Source organism: Aspergillus brunneoviolaceus (assembly GCF_003184695.1).
Source record: "Aspergillus brunneoviolaceus CBS 621.78 unplaced genomic scaffold BO95scaffold_88, whole genome shotgun sequence".
NCBI lineage: Eukaryota > Fungi > Ascomycota > Eurotiomycetes > Eurotiales > Aspergillaceae > Aspergillus > Aspergillus brunneoviolaceus.
Genome location: NW_020290818.1, coordinates 134,127 through 153,427, shown reverse-complemented (window position 1 = coordinate 153,427; position 19,301 = coordinate 134,127). Strand labels below are relative to the sequence as shown.

At 55.2% G+C, this 19,301-nt stretch overlaps 7 protein-coding genes across 7 annotated transcripts; 4 read left to right on the top strand and 3 right to left on the bottom strand.

The window, feature by feature from the left end:
* The first annotated feature begins 36 nt into the window (after positions 1-36).
* On the top strand, positions 37-1,799 carry BO95DRAFT_423722 (uncharacterized protein). The gene is made up of 2 exons (XM_025584644.1): positions 37-125; positions 185-1,799. The coding sequence occupies exons 1-2, from the start codon at positions 89-91 to the stop codon at positions 1,441-1,443; spliced, it is 1,296 nt and encodes a 431-aa protein (XP_025437476.1). The 5' UTR covers positions 37-88; the 3' UTR covers positions 1,444-1,799.
* Positions 1,800-2,219: 420 nt separating this feature from the next.
* BO95DRAFT_507853 (putative 2-deoxy-D-gluconate 3-dehydrogenase) lies at positions 2,220-3,305 on the top strand (the record flags this gene model as incomplete). The annotated part of the gene is made up of 3 exons (XM_025591277.1): positions 2,220-2,484; positions 2,548-2,763; positions 2,835-3,305. Exons 1-3 carry the CDS (start codon positions 2,359-2,361, stop codon positions 3,303-3,305), a joined length of 813 nt encoding a protein of 270 aa, XP_025437475.1. The 5' UTR covers positions 2,220-2,358.
* Positions 3,306-6,973: 3,668 nt separating this feature from the next.
* Positions 6,974-8,220, bottom strand: rgsB (putative RGS domain protein (Rax1); the record flags this gene model as incomplete). Its single annotated transcript, XM_025583096.1, has 3 exons — positions 6,974-7,210; positions 7,266-7,992; positions 8,066-8,220. The coding sequence occupies 3 exons, from the start codon at positions 8,218-8,220 to the stop codon at positions 6,974-6,976; spliced, it is 1,119 nt and encodes a 372-aa protein (XP_025437474.1).
* Positions 8,221-9,815: 1,595 nt separating this feature from the next.
* BO95DRAFT_476880 (ATP-dependent 3'-5' DNA helicase) lies at positions 9,816-13,875 on the top strand (the record flags this gene model as incomplete). The annotated part of the gene is made up of 2 exons (XM_025589957.1): positions 9,816-10,030; positions 10,052-13,875. The coding sequence occupies 2 exons, from the start codon at positions 9,816-9,818 to the stop codon at positions 13,374-13,376; spliced, it is 3,540 nt and encodes a 1,179-aa protein (XP_025437473.1). The 3' UTR covers positions 13,377-13,875.
* BO95DRAFT_423711 (fungal specific transcription factor domain-containing protein) lies at positions 13,325-15,389 on the bottom strand. The gene is made up of 2 exons (XM_025584642.1): positions 14,392-15,389; positions 13,325-14,319 (listed from the first exon to the last, which is right to left on the bottom strand). Exons 1-2 carry the CDS (start codon positions 15,383-15,385, stop codon positions 13,622-13,624), a joined length of 1,692 nt encoding a protein of 563 aa, XP_025437472.1. The 5' UTR covers positions 15,386-15,389; the 3' UTR covers positions 13,325-13,621.
* Positions 15,390-16,237: 848 nt separating this feature from the next.
* BO95DRAFT_436258 (uncharacterized protein) lies at positions 16,238-16,672 on the top strand (the record flags this gene model as incomplete). The annotated part of the gene is made up of 1 exon (XM_025585223.1): positions 16,238-16,672. The coding sequence occupies one exon, from the start codon at positions 16,238-16,240 to the stop codon at positions 16,670-16,672; it is 435 nt and encodes a 144-aa protein (XP_025437471.1).
* Positions 16,673-17,289: 617 nt separating this feature from the next.
* Positions 17,290-18,751, bottom strand: BO95DRAFT_457010 (kinase-like protein; the record flags this gene model as incomplete). The annotated part of the gene is made up of 7 exons (XM_025588452.1): positions 17,290-17,414; positions 17,519-17,674; positions 17,749-17,779; positions 17,802-17,995; positions 18,173-18,408; positions 18,464-18,529; positions 18,582-18,751. 7 exons carry the CDS (start codon positions 18,749-18,751, stop codon positions 17,290-17,292), a joined length of 978 nt encoding a protein of 325 aa, XP_025437470.1.
* Positions 18,752-19,301: the final 550 nt, after the last annotated feature.

Below are 19,301 nucleotides of genomic sequence, written 5' to 3'. Positions count from 1 at the left end.
GAGAACACAGCGTCCTACTACGACCCTTCCGACCGACCCCCCCATCAACCACCTCTCTCACCACAACCTCAACACTCCATCGCCCGTCATGTCGTTCCATCCTTCCGACTCGACCACTCCTAACGGTACGTACACTACGGACGGTTTGGTCTGTGCCTCCCGATCGCTAATATGCTTTTCTCAGTCCTCTACTCCCGTTCCCTCCTAGCCTTCCGAAGCTGCGTACAATGCTCCTCCTCAGCGCCCGCTTGCCCCACCTGCGATGATGGCTACACCTGTACGATGGTCAGTCAATCTTGCACTCAGTGCGCGACCACGAAATGTGTCAAATCTCCAACCAGCGGAGATTCGGGGTCCTCCAATGATTCCGGTGGCGGCGGGACAGACGCCGGTGCTATCGCAGGGGGTGTGGTCGGTGGTATCGCCTTCATCGCGATAGTGACCTTCTTGGTATGGTGGTTCTTCATCAGGAAGAAGCGCAAGGAACAACAAGAGGCATCCGAAGCCGAAAAGTCCAGCGTGGCTGCCGACACGAGACAGTCCAGGAAGTCCACGAATTCGATCGCCTCTACCGTTCTGACTCGCGCCTCGAACGTGATCCAAATCGCTTACATCCCTGGTGTCACCAATCGCTCGCCCCCAGAGACTCCTGGGAGTCTGGTGCCCCCGGTTCCACCGCTCCCTGGTGCCCACCCCGACCAACATTTCTTCATGCCTGGCGACCTTCGTGATTCGGCCTGGTCGGAAATGTCCAACGAGCGTCGCAGCATCGCCCCTAGCCTACGCAGCAGCGTGGCCACCACCATCTACCGCAACAACGCCATCGTCAGTCCGATGCCGGCGCAACAAGTTATGCGCACGCGTGCCGCCGTGGTCAACATCAATGGAGCCAACAGCGATGCTCCTGCAGTGCCGGCTATTACCCAAGCCCAGCTGGCCAAGGCCGGCCTCTCAGCGGCCACCACCAACAGCTCGATCGTGGCGCGGACGGTGACCGCCAAACCAGTCATGGTTCGAGGCGCATCGAAAAAGAAGGAAACCACCAATGGTCCCACCGGCGTGCAGACCATCGAGGAGCAGTCCGAAACCACCAGTTCCAACGTGTCTCGATCCACCAGCACCAAGCAATCAGACCCAGTCCCGACGTCCGGATTCGACGCCAGTTCGTCCGATGAGGAAGAGACGACCAAGCGTTCTAGCCAGGCCCGCAGCGACCACGCTCCTGAGGCCGCTAAGACCGATGCGCCATCGCGTCCCGCCACTGTGATTGAAGATTCGCCTGCCGTCAGCCAGAGCCCATTCCAGGATCATGCCCGGGCCGAACCTAGCGCCCGGACATCCTCACTCCTCGAGACCCCGGAAGGGACACGCTCGAACCGAAGCAGCCGACACATTCCACCGCGCGTGGAAAGCCCTTTCTCGGATGCGAATGAGGTGAAATGAACGGCATGACTCTGCCTTTCGATGAACGTTTTAACGGGACCCCAGACCATCTATCCTTTTGATTTTCTACTTAGCTGGCGACATTGGCGCAATGGATACCACATACACATCATCCTGTGGCGCAGAGCCGCGGGAGTTTACTTTCTCTGTATCTATGATTATACATTTATGTTTCGGCGATCTTGCTGCTATTGGGCGAGATTGCAGGAACGGTTGATATTTTTAAAGTGTGGCTATCAGACTGAATCAACTGAAAATAGTACGCACTGGAAGCTGTACCGAGGAATCAACCAGACCAAAGGAGTCTGTCAGATGGTAGAGCGTCGAAACGGCATCGAATGGAGTAGCATGATGACAAGATGTAGACCTAACTTGGATTATCTTTCAAGGTTATGTGCTAGTCACGAACTAGTCACCCATAAGATCAACTACAATTCATAGTGCATAGAGACTGATGGCACGATACGATGCTGGATTGCTGATACTCCGTGTATCATTCGTCCCAGATTACGGTACTGAACCGGAAATACAGCGATCGGATAAGCACCGAGCGGAAACTTCAATAGCCGGGGGAGGATGTTGCGGGGCATCGGCCTTTGACTTTGTTCAATGTTGTGTCTCCCTCGGCAATTGCATCATCCCAATCTGGAGGAGCTCCGCTGGTTGCTGCCCCGCATTGAATCAGTGCCACCATGACTTCAAGGTTGCTTAAAAGGGCTCCTCCCCACGTTCGTGGGGTGGTGGTGAGTCAGTTGGTCGTTGTGAAAAGAGACAGCTTTTGTAGAGTCGCCGGCATTGATATCGCTGCAATTGATGAGACTGCATGAACTACGAGTCCACTCAACCCCACGATCTTGACGGATTATCCTGAAACCAAAACATACAACAACCCAACTGACGAATAACAAACCGGAAATGTCCATCCCCGCCCTCTTCTCCCTCGAAGGCAGCACCGCCATCGTCACCGGCGGCACGCGGGGAATTGGCCAGGCCATGGCGTATGCGCTTGCGGAAGCGGGCGCGGACATTATTCTGATCCAGGTGCGTCGGCCCCCTGGTTGGGGGAAACATGTTGATAGATTCTAACTGTCAAGATCCAAAAAGCGAGACGAATCCAACACCACCACGCGCGACGAGATCACCACGCGCCTGCACCGCAAAGCCCACATCCACGTCGCCGAGCTGTCCTCCCGCGACGCCCTCAAACAGATCCTCCCCGCCGTGACCGCCCAGGGCTTCACGCCCAACATCCTCCTCAACTGCGCCGGCATCCAGCGCCGGCATCCCAGCGAGCAATTCCCGGATGAGGACTGGGATGAGGTATTCCCCCTTGCCCTTTCTTTCCAAACCCCCTCAAAACTCCCATGCTAATCCCGATAACAAACGGCCAGGTCCTCAACATCAACCTCACCTCCGTCTTCACCCTGTGCCGGGAATTCGGCGCCTACCTGCTCGGCCGCGACGCCGCCGAGTTCGAAGCCACCGGCGGCGGCGGCGGCCACCGCCGCCGCGGCGCCATCATCAACGTCGCCTCGCTGCTCAGCTTCCAGGGCGGGATCACCGTGCCGGCCTACGCCGCCTCCAAGGGCGGGGTGGCGCAGCTCACCAAGGCGCTGTCCAACGAGTGGGCCGCCCGCGGCATCAGCGTCAATGCCATCGCCCCCGGGTACATCGCCACCGATATGAACACCGCGCTGATCCAGGATGAGGCCCGCAACGCGGGGATCATGGCGCGGATCCCTGCGGGGCGGTGGGGGAGGCCCGAGGATTTCAAGGGGGTGGTAGTGTTTTTGGCGAGTGCGGCCAGTGCGTATGTTTCTGGGGAGGTGGTTACGGTTGATGGGGGGTGGATGGGGCGGTAATCTTTTTGATTCTGTGAGGAGGGGGGGTGTCGTCTGTATATAGATTTTGTGAGGAATTGATGGGTTGGTGATTTTTACTGGTCATGGAGTTCTTGGTGGTGAGATGGTGCAGTGGGTTCGAGTTGTGGAATGTGGGTAAATTTAGGGATAGGTATGGCAAGGTTTGTACAAGGACAGGCTGTCATCGCCAATGGCATCACACAGTCGGTTATACGGATGCACAATTGTTACACGGTGGAATCTTATCATGAACTGGATTGAAAGGTTGAGCGGGCTGCATGTTCCTAGCAACCTTTGCATAGCTCATTTGTTGTTCTAGACCCAAGGTACCAACTCTAATCCCGATCCAGTAAACCGAGGCCGCTGACCGATCGTTCGCTTCGACATCCGCGGTTCGGAAGTCATCGAGTCGAGCTGTTGCCGCCAAAACAACCTGCCACCGTAGTTAGCTATGCAACAACCGGGGAATCTGGAGCACTTATAAAAAAAAAGGGGGCCGTTCCCTCACCGCGGGCCCTCGGTGAGGGAACGGCGGCCCACCACCCTGGGCCATCCCTCGTGTTCGACTCCTGCGTTGCCAACCACAATTCAAAGCGCAGTCCTCTCCCCGTGACCCACGCAAGACCCTGCCCCCACAGCCTCGGAAACAACAAGAAACGAGACAGACAAGCACTGAGCTTTGATCCCCTTTCGAGGTCCCATAACAAGCCTCCTGTACGGATCCGAGACAGCAAAAGGCCAGTGCTGCACGGTCTGACGACCGAGAGTATACCAACGCAACAATTGTAGCGGCATTGCCGAAGCGACGGTCAGGACAGGCGGCACCAGCATGATGGACACAGCCGGTGGCCAGATATACCTCGCGCTCTCTGCTGAGATTTCAGTCTTGAATCATCCCAGATCTCGTGGCTCGAGCCCCTTTGACCAAGCATACTATCTCCCATCGTCGAACCTTCTGATGCGCAGATCATGACCTCACGTCGTCTCCCAAGATCAACAGCCTCTCAGCCTCTTGTGTGTGATACAGTACCCCCGCGGACTAGTTTTTGATTCCTCCCCACCGCCAGAAGCCCGACAGTGGAGGGCATGGGGAAACGGACAAACAAAACATCCATAAAAACCGCTTCCTTCTCCCCAAGGGGAGGGACCATACCCGGAGCTATGGCCGAGTCAGCGCCCATCGATCTATCTGCACCCGCTCGATGCAAAGAGATGGTTAACACGATCGATCGGGACCTTCGCGAGCGAAGCGCAGATCGGGTGGCTGTCATGCCGTGATCCACGAGTCCACTAGCCGGTCTCGTACCCGGGATGATCGAGAGTTGGAACGCAGGGAGCGAAGGCCCCAGTCAACCCTCGGATTGGGAGCATGCACGGGACAGCCGAGTCACACCGACCAAGGAGGCCAACCGCTTTACCCCGGTTAGGGGCGGAGAAAGATACATAATACATGATTGGAGACCGACTCGAGACTGGAAAGCGCCGAACAAGCCCAAGGGGGGGGGCTCCTCATGGCATCATCCGATCGACCATGAGGAAGTCATCCATTTGCAATTGACCTCGCTGCGGTTTTATCCGGGCTGAAACGGTGGAAACACCTGGGCCGTTCCAGAGATTCAAACCGGTTTCCGACGAGTGGATCAATCCAAAGACTCGATGACTGTGTGTGAGGCAGTCGGTATGTCCGAAGACACCCGGTTTGTTCGTATTCGGGTAAACCAGTTCGCACATGCAATGATCAAGCTCACGGTTGTAAAGTTCCTTGAATCAGCGCCCACTATGGGCTCCCAGTGACATCCTCCTGAGGAAGATGCCCGGCATGCTCCGCCTGCCTTCTCTCTCGAACCATCAGCTCAGTACCACGGCAACAAGTGAAGACTGTCCTGTGTTGATCAGCACGTAACACTCAGCATTGGTAGACCGACGCGTGCCCTGCGGCGGGAACTGCATGGAAAACCGTCTTTATGCGCACCCCGCGGAGGGATGGCGCTCTGAGCATCGGGAACCTTTCGCCTCCTCGATCCCCCGAAAGCGATGCGAGTCAACTAGTGGGCTCAAACCGCCGTGCATGACCGTGAAACTTGCCGCCGGCAAGAAGCCGTTGGCACCGAACCGACGGGGTTACATTAGGGTTAGACTCCCCAGCGAGCTGGAGAGCGTACCAGGGGGTAAGATCTGTATGAGGGTGCCTTGAACGGTGGAAAGGCGAAGAGGTGAGAAGGCCAGAGATGCAACAGGAAACACATGAGAGCTTGTCCACCCATGGAAAAGCACGAGGAATGAGTCCAATAGATACTGGTGAGTGTCAAAGAGACCAGAAGAGTCGCGATTCCGATAGATGAGGAAGACAGCGTAAGAGGTAACCTGAGTTTCCATGACTGCGATGGTGGAGGGAGAGGGAGAGGAGCGAGTAAGTAAACACGCCGGGAACGGAGAAGTAATCACACTCCCCGTCCACACGCGCCGCGCGATCCAATGCAAACTGTGCAAACCATGCAAGCCATGCAAACCGGCCATTACTGCATTCTCAACATGCGTATTCTGCCGTGCCCCCTACCGCCTTTTCAGCCCTTCTCAGAACCCTCAGTTCTGTATATTGCTCTTGCACAGGGTCAGAAAGCTCAGTCTCTGAAGTCACTTGAAGTCTGGAGACTGTGTGCTCTATTGATGTGCTAGGTATAGACCGGCTAAAACTGACCATGCTCTGGCTCCCAGGTCAGGATAGGAAAAGAAGAGATGATACATATTCAACGTGTCAGTGTGTTTTAAAAAGGCATTAAGTTAACAAAACGGAACCCTTCAGTTGTGTACATAGTCCTATACCTGTCCACCCACCCACTCTACCACCCCGCATCACACACTCATCCCCGCTGCCTACGACGGATTGGCGGGAATTGCATCCTCAACAGCCCGGGAGGGGTTCTCATCGTCGTCGTCGTACTTCCCTGGACCGTCGTGATAGTCTTTGTGTGGAAAGTCAATATCATCAGACGAGGCAGCTTTGTATGTACCTGGAGCATTGACTCGCATCATCAGTCATCAGTCCACTTCGTCAAAATGCCAGCGGAGAGATCATACCGCCGAGCCTCGTAGGGCCTTGATCGAACAGATTCTCGGAATTGTCCTTCTCTTCCTTCTTGTCAAACCGGCTGGTCGACGTGTGATTCTTGGGAAGTGATGTCATGTCGGGTGTATCAATTGTGAAATTGTGAGCTATTTGCCTTCCCATTAGGCTGTGCGAGAAGAGGAGACATTCTTATACGGAACGTTTACCCTGCTGCTTGGTTTATGAAGTCATGATGTCATCTATGGATTGTGGCAAATAGGTCCCCGGATGTCTATCGATCGGTAAACCTAATCGACAAGTATAAGTCAAGTCCGGCGCTTTAGCGGCTGGCACGATAAACATTTACATACTGAGTATTAGGTGGTCGCTCACCAAATCATGGCCGGTGATTTACGGAAAGGTCATGATCCAAGTATATTCAGATTATTGATTGAGATTAGACTATCAGTCAGGATCAAGGTATGGTATCTGCTAAGAGGAAAATTACTAGAATCGAAGGGACAAAGGGGTAACACGGAACAGGATATATGAACAGGAGATGGCGCTGCATTACGTCGAGGTCAAAAGGCAGGTCTGGCACACACAGAAGAGGTTGCGTCATCTAGAGCATGGTGCCGGGGACGAAGATGAAGAGAATGCTCAGCGCGGTGGCCACAAAGAAGGCGATCAGAGCCGTCGCCGTGGCGCGCTTGTTCAGGAGCTTCCGCACGTATGGTTCGCGGATCGGGGACCAGGTCATAAATGTGTATTCGCTGTAGCCCAAGAACGCCATGACGGGGTCGAGTTTGTACTGGTACGAAACGAGGAAGTAAGACGCCACGGCAAAAGGCAGTATCAGCTGTGACGCAAGTCAGCAAAGGCATCAAGACCCGGAGCGGCAGGGATTGACTTACCCAGCACCGTATATGTCGGGGCTTGTCGCGAAGAACCACGTAAAAGGCACCCCAGAAGCCTCCACCAAAGCTGATCAGCGCAAATGCCAGACGGGCGATGATGGACAAAGGTACTAGGTTCCCCAGCGCCTTGGCCTGCAGAAACCCGGGGAATGCATCGCGTTCCATCGCCTGGAAGACGTAGTCCTTCGCCGGATCGAACACTTCGGGGTCATCCCGGCCGTGATCTTCGACATGATCGATGATCGTCGTCACCATCTCCTCCGGTAGAACGATTTCTCTCTCAGCCCCGGGAAGCAAGTATGTGTACAGAATCTTCTCTGCGCTTGCGCGGATATCCGCACGTGCCACCGTGTGCCCGGGCGACGGCGAGTCGTTTCGAGTCCCGGAGCCATCTTGCGGGGGCTGCTCGTTCGACGCTGTGCGGGCAGCGTTCTGTGATCCTAAGCTGCTCTGCGGAGAGTGCCCTGATGTATGGCCGTCCGAGCGGAGGAACGCCGACAGTCGTTGGTTTGCGTCGCGGTCTTCTAATTCGTACAGGGCATGGCGCGAGCCCGAGGGTCCCGCTTCGACTAGAGGGATATCATTCAGATGCTCGATGTTGTCTAAGGCGGCGGAAGAGCCTTTGCTGTCGGCCTTTTCCAGATCAGGCGTCGCGACAAGAACGGATCGGCGCAGCTCACGAACATAGTGACGGCAGAGGGACATATGCTGTGAGACATCCAGCCTGGCGCAAGCACTCAATTAGCGACCGTCCTTCGCGCAAGTCACTCACTATCCTGAGGACTGTTGTGACATACCAGAAGTCTAAATAATCCACTGATCGCTGCTGGTCGCGCATATAAATGTAGAAGGAAAAAAGATCGACGGGAGCGAGCGTTCGCCGACTGAGAACTTCAAACAGAGTGGGCAGGCGATTGCGCTGCTCCAGCTCCGAAAGCGAAGGAGATGCCATGGCTGAAAGAGTGGTAAAATGCTATGACTGCGTTTTTGTTGCGCTGCGATGTTTTGTGTGGTTTTGGTGTCGCACCAGGCCGAGGGGCCGAAAAGGGGAACGAAGGTCCAGAGCGAATTGAGTTTGGAGGAGAATAGGAGTCAACGGCACGATCGAATCAATCGAATTGAAGTTGTACACGAGAGATCGCTTTGCGGCGAGCGCGAGCAATAGCGAACCAAGGCAATAGATGACGATTAACGAGGGACAGGGCACACGTTGGGGTTTAATTAGTGCTTGGGCATGAAACTTGCAATAACACGCGGGCGGGCTCGGGGGGAGGGGGGCCAGTGCAAGCCAGGAGTCCCTGCAGAGGGACCCGAGGCAGTAAACGAAACAACCAGCCGACTCGACTCCAGGTAGGTGAAGATCACGGAAATACGATGAAAGCCATGCAGCAGGCGTGCAGTGACAACACAGACAGGAAGAGGGAGAGACGGGGTGGCAGGTAACAGGAAGATCGAAGGAGGGGGGAATGAGTAAGTTAGGTGAGAAGGAGAAGCACACACCAGCCAGCCTACCACCGACCGACTAGTTAGTTAGAGTGACTGACTTTGAAGGTGGTGGATGGCCAGCCCACTGAACTGCTGCACTGCTGCACTGCAGCACTGCACCTCCCGCCCGCGCAGCCACAAAAAGAGCCCTCAGATTACAGTACCACTAGTGAATGGGTGCCTGACGCCGCAGGTTTTGATCCCGCCGGTAACAATGTTGATCCGAAATGACTGGCCCCACTCGTTGTTTATCGGATAAACGAGGTCGATAACCGTTATTTCAATTCCTGGGACTGCGATGCGAACCAGCGCACATTGGCTACTGGAGCCTCATCTCATATTGAAAACAAACCAAAACAGTTGGCACAGTAATCGCATGCTGAAGAGTAGAACTGAATGAACAAATTCGGTTGGTGTTTACAGTGCTAGTGCTACTCGACGCCTGCCTAAAAAAAGGAATCGGGAGGATCCACTATCGAAAAAAAGTCCCCATCGGTTCGCCTTGCCGTGGCTGGTTCCTGATCGTCACAATAAAACCCAATAACCCAATAACCTTTCCAAAAGGAGCATCTGCCGTTGGCAGGCGACATGTCCATCTGCCTACGTCAGTCACCATGCATCACGCAAGGTGTATGGCAGGCTAGGAGGTACTGTCTCCGTGCAGTACAAACTCATCCATGTCAGCCTAACCGGTCTGGAGTACTTTTGCAGTGCTTATGAGATAAACTCCCAGCCACCCACGTCCGAGAGAGCATCATACTATTATAGTCGAGGTCCTGACCATCGAGAAACGTGCTGTTTTGAGACATGCATGAGTTCCTGAAACCACCACAGCTGAGCCAGCGGATTGGTCATCCCCGAAAGTGCTCAAGGAGTAAGGTAAATCCGGTCCGGGCCCAGACCACACCGAGATTTCGGATTTCCACGCTAGACCTACAACAAATAAGTAAACTCCATCTTAAATTAATCCTCAGCCCGTCTGATGCACTGCTTGCTGCAGGCGCCAACAGCCAATATCCGCTCGCAGCACTGGCCTTGCTGTTCCCACCATGAGTGACGGGTATGGCCCGTCCCAGAGCTCCAGTGGATTGTCCCTCCACCGAAACGGACAGGAAAACATCCCATGAGGAGCTTAAACCAACCGAGGCTACCCAAGCCGCCACCACAATTCTACCGCCAGCGCAGCGATCGGGCAAGAGGGGTCGCAACGGTGATCGTTCAACTCCCAATTCAGAATCAGCTGAACCTGCTACTGCAGATGAACCTGCATCGACACAGTCGGGTAAAAAGCGAAAAAGAGCCGCTGCATCCCCGAAGCGAACTCCAGCCACCCCGTGGCCCGACGCCTTCAAGCAGCTATCGCGCACCCACCGCGCCCTGAACCTCGTCTACACCTTCTGCTGCACGCGAAAGCACTTTGCGACCACGTTCAGCAACATCAAACAAGCCGTCCAAGCTCAGTTGCAAGGTCAGGAGCTGACAGTGGAGGACATCGCTCGTGTTAGGGTGCTCGTGCCGCGAGCAGTTCGCTTTGAATATGTCGACGATGCCAAACTCGAGCTTATGACCACGGGGGAGCGAGAGATTAAACAATTGGGTTATGGCAGGGACATGCTTCCTGAGACAGACGGCGTTCCGACCAGAACCCTGTTGTTCGAGTTGGTTGACCAGGATCTCAAGCGGGAAGTGAGAGACCCGAAAACCGGAGAGCCGACAAAGCCGAGACGCAAAATGAAGGACGAGGACCTCAAAATGCCCGTATACAGTCAGAAGCAGATGTTAACCCTCATCGAGAAACGCAATAAGAAGTTCACCGACGCGATCGACGAGTTTCTTGTCCGTTGCGAAGACGAGAAACTCGACCCTGTCATGCGACTAGAATCGGAAAAAGATGCATGGATCCCCATTCCTCCAGACGACGACGAGTTGTTGGCCTTGGCGTCCGTCAAAGCGCCCCCTCAGATCCCCAAGATCCGGAAATCCATGTCGGAAATCGTGGAAGAGATCCGGCAGATGGATTGGTATACGGCACAGATTGTTCCCGAGGGACATCGAGTGTTTGAAGCACAGGCTCCCATACATGCCGAACTCAACTTCCAGCTCTCTCAGAATCTGGTCAATGCATTGTACAATACCAAGGGCATTACTCAGTTATATTCCCACCAGGCAGAGGCCATCAATCACTTATACGATGGTCACAATGTTATTGTGTCTACTTCCACTAGCTCGGGAAAATCCTTGATCTACCAGGTGCCCATGTTGCATGAGCTGGAGAAAGATCCTGCTAGCCGCGGGATGTACATATTTCCCACCAAGGCATTGGCACAAGACCAACGGCGCAGTATGCAGGAGCTGCTTCAGTTTTTGGATGGTCTCCAAGACACCATCGTTGAGACATACGACGGAGACACGCCCATGGCCGCACGGAACCACATTCGAGATGAGGCGCGTATTATCTTCACCAATCCCGACATGCTACACATCACCATTCTGCCTCAAGAAAGCTCCTGGCGTACGTTTCTGAAAAACCTCAAGTTCGTTGTAGTCGACGAGCTGCACGTGTATAATGGACTGTTTGGATCCCATGTCGCATTCATCATGCGTCGCCTACGCCGCATTTGCGCCGCTGTAGGTAACCGTCAGGTGCGATTCATCTCCTGCTCGGCCACAGTAGCCAATCCGGAAGCGCACATGAAGGCCATTTTTGGAGTTGAAGATGTGAAATTGATCGACTTCGATGGCTCTCCATCGGGACGCAAGGAATTTATGTGCTGGAATACGCCTTTCAAAGATCCTAACGACCCAACATCCGGCCGCGGGGACAGTGTCGCCGAAACGGCACGTCTGTTCTGCCAGCTCATTTTACGTGGCGCGCGGGTTATCGCGTTCTGTCGAATCCGCAAGATGTGTGAAGTTCTCTTGCAAGCTGTGCGGACGGAATGCCAAAATCTGGGTCGCGCTGAGGTTGCGAAGCTCGTGATGGGCTACCGCGGTGGCTACAGCCCGCAAGACCGACGTGCCATTGAAAAAGACATGTTTGAGGGCCGATTGATGGGCATTGTGGCCACTAATGCTCTCGAGCTGGGAGTTGACATTGGGTCCCTTGACGCCGTCATCACTCTGGGGTTCCCCTACTCGATCTCGAATCTTCGCCAGCAGAGCGGGCGCGCAGGTCGACGTAACAAGGATTCGCTCTCGGTTCTTGTCGGCGATCGCTATCCCACCGACCAGCACTATATGCGCAATCCCGAGGAATTGTTCACCAAGCCCAATTGCGAACTCCAAGTCGACCTAGCCAACGAATTGGTCCTTGAAGGCCACATTCAGTGTGCTGCCTTCGAGATGCCCATCCGCCCCGATGAGGACAGCACCTACTTCGGACCACAGCTTGCCGAATTCGCCGCGACTCGCCTCACCCGCGATGCTCTTGGTTACTACCACTGTCACGAGCGCTTCCGGCCTCAGCCGTCCCGCTGTGTTTCCATCCGGGACACTGAGGACCAGCACTTCGCCGTCATCGACACCACCAATTCGCGCAACGTTGTTCTCGAAGAGGTGGAAGCTTCGCGTGCCTTCTTCACCATCTACGAAGGAGGCATCTTTCTCCATCAGGGTCAAACCTACCTCGTCCAAGAATTCCATCCCGATCGCCATTTCGCGCGCGTCATCCGGGTCCATGTGGACTGGAACACCATGCAACGCGATTACACCGACATCGATCCCATCGAAACCGACTCCATCCGGTTCATCAACCAGAATCCGTTCTCCATCGCCGCTTCGGCCGCGGCCGCGGCCGCGGCCAAAACTGAAGCTCCATCCGAGTCACCCGACCCGCCAAGCCGCGCGTTCTTTGGGTCAATCCGCATCCACGCCGTTGTCTACGGGTTTTTCAAGATTGACAAACGCGGTCGCATCCTGGACGCCGTCACAGTCGACAACCCCCCGATCGACATCTACACCAAGGGGATGTGGCTGGACATCCCCAAGCGGGCGCTGGAGATCCTCCGTTCGCACAACCTCAACATCGCGGCGGCCATCCACGCCGCCGAACACGCCATCCTCTCGCTGCTCCCGACCTTCGTGATCTCTTCCCCTGGGGACGTCCGCACCGAGTGCAAAGTCGCGAAGAAGGAAATCGGCCGCGGCCTGCGCTTAGCCGCGGAGGAAGGCCAACCGCACGAGGGCCAGACGAGGAAGCAGCTCGAGTCCAAAATCAAGAAGATCCTCCAGCCCCCCGCACGGCAGCGCCCCGCGCGGTTGACCTTCTATGATGCGAAGGGCGGGCCGTGCGGATCCGGCATCGCGAGCAAGGCGTTCGAGTTCGTGGACGTGCTGCTGCGCCGAGCGGTGAAGCGCATCGAGGCCTGCCAATGCCTCACGCCGCAGGGCTGCTTGGAGTGCGTCTGTGACGAGCGGTGCAAGGAGATGAATGAGGTGATGAGTAAGGCCGGGGCTGGGGTGGTGCTGCGGTGTCTGCTGGGGTGGGAGGTGGACGTGGATGCTCTGCCGTGGGGGGAGGAGGTTGATCTGAGTGGGATCTGGGGGGTGGGTGGGGAGGAGCTGCGCGGCGGGTTCGAGACGGTCGTACCTGCGACGGAGGTGCCGCTTCGATCTCAGCGGTAGGTCTGTCTGGAACTCTGCCTGGCCTCATGTGTGTAGTGTATATGTTATAACTACAGCTGTCCCTGAGATCCTCAACCAGGAACAGCCTCAACGACAAGGCCACCATCCAAGACTCGCCCTTTGTTCAGAACATATTGAAATAGAACTGTCACATGTCTACACTGTTGCTCACAACCGTCAATCAAGTATCCTGACATAACTACTTTCCCCCTCCGAGAACCCCCTATGCCCCCAAAGAAGGGTTATCAGCCAACAACCGACTCCCCCAGAAAGAACCCCGGCAACGCAAACCCGGGATCCGGGAAATTCTGCAGAAAGCTATCAAAGTACGCCCCATACTCCGTCTCCGACAGGGCGGAACAGCCCTCCAGAAGCGCGGAAATCTCAGGTGTCTGAACCTCGAGACTCTCACTTTGAAAATACCCCGTAGAACCGCTGGGTAGTAGCGTATCCCCACCAGCATTACCCGCATGACCGAGATCATGGTGATACTCCGGGGCTTGATTTTCAGGGTCGAGTGCGCCCCCACCACCACCACCACCACCACCACCATCCACGGGGGCAACCCGCTCCAGCCGCTCCAGCGCATTCCTTCCCAAATGCGCCATAACAGCTGCAAGCCACCACGTCTTCGCTGCTGCCCGCAGTGCCCCATGAAACAGATCGAGCTGCTCGAGCGCCAGAGCCCGCGCGCTGGGTAATCTCGCTTCCTTGAGGTGGCTGTACGTCACGGAGAAGGCGAGCGCGATCGCATACGCGGATAGCGCGATGGGCGGGATTTGGGAATGTCGGGGTCGGGGTCGGTGTCGACGGACGAGGGCCGCCACACTGTGCAGGGCCTGACTCTGCCGGATCTGCGTGGAGCGGGAGCGGGAGCGGCCTTGTAGGCCTTGGGAGTGTGTGGAGAGGAGGATCACGGCGTGGTGGTAGAGTTCCAGTTGTTCTGTTCAAGGGTTAGGAATGGGTGAATTGGGGGGGGGTTTGGTGGAGTTGGGTTGGACTTGATGCTATTTACCAAGGAGTTCAGGGTCGGTGGCCCAGCCATCGGACTGCGAGACGAGTTCCTCGAAGGTGCAGAGCTCCGGGCCCTGTTCGCAGTTGTCACTGCAACTGCAACTGGTAGTCCGTGTCCGAACAGGCCGGTACGATCGGATCACCCGGCCGAGGTGCTCGGCGATGCGCAACCAGATGCGGAACGCTGGTGCGAATATGGGGATGGGGAGAGACAGCACGTCGCGCACCTCCTGGTCCATGTCGTAGTCGTGGATCAGCAGCGGGCGGCCGTTGACGGCGGCGTTCCATCGGTCTAGACTCCAGAGGCACCAGAATAGCGTTCCAGTTCTGGGTGGTGGCGTCGGGGTGGGCTTTCGTCCCGCCCGCGGGGCGAGGTGCAGGCCCAGCGTGTGGGCGTGGTGGACGGCCTGGGATAATGCCAGGGAGGCCTCGTCGCATCCGTGGGGGCCCCAGGCGTGCAACGACAGAAGGGCGAGGATCTGGATGGTTAGGATCCTGCGCTCGTGCTGCTTGGGCATGTTCCTTGTGATGTCGGCGTGGAGGAGTCGGGCGAAGGTTTCGAGGGTTAGGAGGGTTGGGGTGGGGTTGAGGGAGAGGAAAGGCGCGGCGCGGGGGTCTTTGGAGGCGGTTAGGCAGATGGATTGGAGGAGGGCGGCGGGGAGGGTGTTGGTTGCGAACTGGGAGCGGGTTTCTTCTTCGTCGAGGAGGGGGAGGAAGGGGTGCAGGCGGTGGAAGTAGATGTCGATCAAGGCTTCTTGCTGTGGTTTTGGGGGTAGCATGGGGACGGTTCTTGTTTTGAATTCATTCGCTGTGTGTCCGTGAGGCTGTGACTCTGATATCGGAGGGGAGAAGCATTCGTTATATAATGACGCTCCCACGTCCCCCATCTGAGATTGACCCTCCGGGAGTCTTGATCTGGGGTCATCCAACAGAGTGACAACAGGGTTAGTGTCGCATGCGAATTGATCGGGGTCTGTGTTCCCTCTGCTGGTCATCGATCCTGGCGTTGATGGGATGGAGGGGGACATATGTGAGGGCTGTCGTTGTTCGGTTCTGTGCTGTGGCGACGAGACATGAGGGCTCTCTTGCACCTCTCGTTCTAGGTCAGATAACACCTGTGCAGACTGTGCGATGCGTCGGGATTGATGGTGAAAACATCGCTTCTATTCCCGTCATCAGTGCTGATTGTCCACCAAGCAATGAGGGTACTGTACAGGCAAAGCACCTTCTTCTGACGGCAGGAGGCACAAGCGTGCCGTAGATGCTCGCGTGAAATTTTTCGGCCATCATATCCGGTCAAGAACTTCAGCTGCATGATGAAGACCTTCTGAAGTTGAGATGTTGGGGCTGCGGTGAAGGGATGTTGTTGGGCTGTCGGAGATGAGCGGGAGCCCGGTTTGACTGACAGGCGCGGAGGCGAGTTTCCGGAAGTGGAAATTGGGTTCCGGGCGTGGGCTCGCATCTGACCGAGGGTTGGAGATCTCCCCAATTTCAGCCTTGGCCGTCCAAGCGAGACCAGTTTCTCCGCTTCATCTTTTCATTACGTGGTCTTGGCATGCATACTTGGCAAGCTATCTTGACATCTCGTGGTTGGAGTTGGTTCTTGGAGACTGGAGGGACTGCGGGAGGGAGGGGATCGTGAACCAAGAGTCAGCCCTAAGTTGACCTACAATTTCTACGCTACAGTGTCTCGGCGCCAGGGATGTGCCCCTATTCTATATCATCTCTTTTGCGTTAAGGCGTCATTTGTAGAAAGTCATGCTCATTGCGTTGCTCGGCTATCCTCCTTCTCACAGTCAGAAAGCCCCTGTGTGGGATTTAATCTTGTCATACATTTCCCTCCAGCGATGAGACTCGGATTACTCGGAGTTCTCGTCGCCATCGCCCACGCGGTCGAAGTAGGCCTGATCTTCCCTCTGAACGAAACGTATTCGCCGGCTGACTGGCTCCCCATTGTCTTTGCAGTCCAGAGCCCGCAGGACGCCGAACTTCTCAACCTACGCATCTCCTACAGCCTCCGCCACGGCAATGACGCCAACAACTCCACCACTCCTTTAACCCACGATCTGCGCTGGGCCAATCTCTCCAGCAGTACAGACCCGAACGTTGCATATCACTATCTCCCGACGCTCAGCAGCACGGGCTACTGGTCGGTGGACTGGTGGCTCCGCTGGGAAAGCTGCGATGAGGAGGCGACAGCCAAGAACGACGGCCACGAGGGCGTCCTCCAGCACTACTACTCTTGGGCGCAATCCTTCACTACCTCGGCACGATCAATGTGACCGACACGGCCCTGCATTTGCCTCCGGACGTCAGCTCCGCTGGCCGCGACTCTTGCGTCGTGACGGCCAACTCGACGGCCACACCGGACCCCTGTCGCATCGCCATCGACAAGGACACCGCGGCGGGTATGGCGGCCGTCACAGCACCAGCGGCTCTGCGACGGTCTGAATGCGCCCGATGATTGTTCCAAGGGGGCGAATGGCGCGCCGCAGCAGTCGGCGGTAATGGGTGGATCGTGCTTACTGGCTGCTTTGGGAGTAATAGGGCTCGCGCTCTTGTAGATGGCTCCGTGAGGAACTCGCGCCAAGCAAGTCTTACAAATAGCCACCTCTCTGAGGTACTCAACTTCAGCCAGCCCTTACCTAGTCTCACCTTGAAGTTGAAATGCTTGGCGGAAACTCAGGCTCCCAGTACAGGTACGACAGGCAAATCACCAGCTGGTTTGGTGATCTCGATCATTATGCATTATTGGACCATCATATTTCACGCTTGTAGAGTGGAAATAATTCACTTGACAGTGTAAGACTCGAGATCATCCCATGTGCCCTATGCCTAGCACAACCGAGACTCAAATTACGGTGTCGTTTCTACTTCACCCTCCAAGCAAATCTGGTCATTAAGGTGACCTTAACCAAGGGTCGTCCAAGAGCTCTCTTGCCGAAAATCTCTCCTCGGGCTTCCATTGGAGCACCTTGCGCAAGAATCGGAGGAACAGTAGACGTGGTTCACCCTCCAAATTTTCTTCGAGCGTTTCGATCTAGAAGGGATTTCGATTGCTCCCTTCCAGTTCCCTACTTGATTATCAGCAAAACACTGTGGGAAGGAAGGCTACGATTCATATATACCTTCGTCACCGAAGAACTCGGTCGCATAGACACTATTCTGCGTCATTTCTTTTGGTGGTGGCCCCATGACAGCAATTATTTCAGCGATGTGCTGGGCATTCGAGCTTTTCTTGTCCGAATCACGCCCGTGGAACAAATTTCCTTGTTCGAAGAGATCTCACGTCTATACAGGTTATTAGCAATGGAGATTGCCCACTATCTAATGTAAGAGGTCCGAAGAACTGGAACACGTACCAGCAATCCGGCATTCCAAATATCAACCTTTTCGCATCCGCAGTATCACCTCGGGAGCCCTGTAAATATATGGTTGGATATCACCATGGTAGATATCTGACCCACGGCGAGCCTGACCAAGATCACACAGCGTAGGACGACCATGTTGCGTAGTCTTCCTGAGCTTTTGAGAAGCATAGATGACTCGATCGCCGACGGACTTCCGCGGGCTAGGACTAGACTTCTCCTCTTCTTCGAAATCGGCTAAATCGAAGGGTCTCCGATAGCCATCATGATGTTCTTTTCTTGAATATCTGAGACAGCTCGGTTAGACTTTCGGGAGTAGGATAGAGAGGACTCATACCTGTATGGACGATTCCAGCGTCTGTGTGAAGGTAGTCAAGGGCAAGCAGGAGATGTATTAGGTCAACTTGACTATACTTTCGGGGAGTACCTTGGCTCTGAGCTGAGCGCCGAAGTCATAGAGACTTATCCCCAAGGTGGGATGAACAAGACATCCAAAATCGATTTGGAAGCTATCCAGCGCTTTGCGGATAAGCTTAGCACCAGCATGATCTGTTGTGCCGAGTGTGTTCAAGTGACGATAGGTCTCTACGTCTCTTTGGCCTTCTGCCGAATTGCGCTCGAAGACCTTCAGGGTGATATAATCATGCATCCTAGGGACTGGTGAGTTGGCTTTTACATCGCTACTTGGTTGAGAGGTAAGCTGACTGTAGGTCTCTGCACAGCCACACGGTTGAATATCCACCGTAGCCCAATTTACCAATCACCTGATACCTTGATTGGAATACCTCGCCTATTTTCACCGAATAGAACTCATCCGGAGTACCATGGCAGTGTCTCTTCCTCGAGCTTCTTGGTTGTGTCGAGAAGTGGATAGCTTAAGTGTGAGCAAGCGCGTACTGGTGATGCAGGGCGTTGAAACAAGGGGCGCCGAGGGAAAAAGTGCCTAGAGATTCGTGGTGACAGGCGAGATATTGAAGCCCCAGTAAGAAGCATGGTGAGGAAGATCCGCCAGGCGAGCAGAAGGAACGCCTCTTGATGCTGAAAGGTGGGCGTGAAGATGTAGGGAGTGACTCTAGCTGAATGATGGTCATCGTAGGCACAGTCACATGATCTGCGGCCCAGTTGGGAACACCTTCTGTTACCAGTCCACCCCATATCTTATCTACATTATTTAGTCCAGGCAAATTCCTGTTCTCCCATTCCGCCAAGAGGCATGGAAGGAAGTTGGAGAGTCCTCGGAGGGGAGGTGTTTCTTATGACGGTATCTGGGGGGGGGGTCAATAAAGGGCGATGATAACAATACCCCTGACGGCGTATGGGGGCGGCTATCCCCAGAGGCAAGCTAAAATATTAACCACAACAGGGCATTCACAGCTGCTACTAGGAGTAGGTGGGTCGCTTTACAAACGATATATCTCCACTATTTCCTCGCCATTATTCTCGAAAGCCCACCCAAACAGTGTCCGGCGATCAGGGTCATTCTCCGTCTCGAAGTCAGCGCACTGGTGTAGCAGTAGCAGCAGCAGTAGCAGCAAGAGTGGCA

Bases quoted from the DNA above. Each gene is read 5' to 3' on its own strand.
- BO95DRAFT_423711 (XM_025584642.1), bottom strand. From the start codon at position 15,385: ATGACCAGCAGAGGGAACACAGACCCCGATCAATTCGCATGCGACACT. The intron at 14,320-14,391 runs GTAAATAGCATC...ACCCTTGAACAG, and splicing joins CACCGACCCTGAACTCCTTG to AACAACTGGAACTCTACCAC.
- BO95DRAFT_423722 (XM_025584644.1), top strand. From the start codon at position 89: ATGTCGTTCCATCCTTCCGACTCGACCACTCCTAACG. The intron at 126-184 runs GTACGTACACTA...TGCTTTTCTCAG, and splicing joins CGACTCGACCACTCCTAACG to TCCTCTACTCCCGTTCCCTC.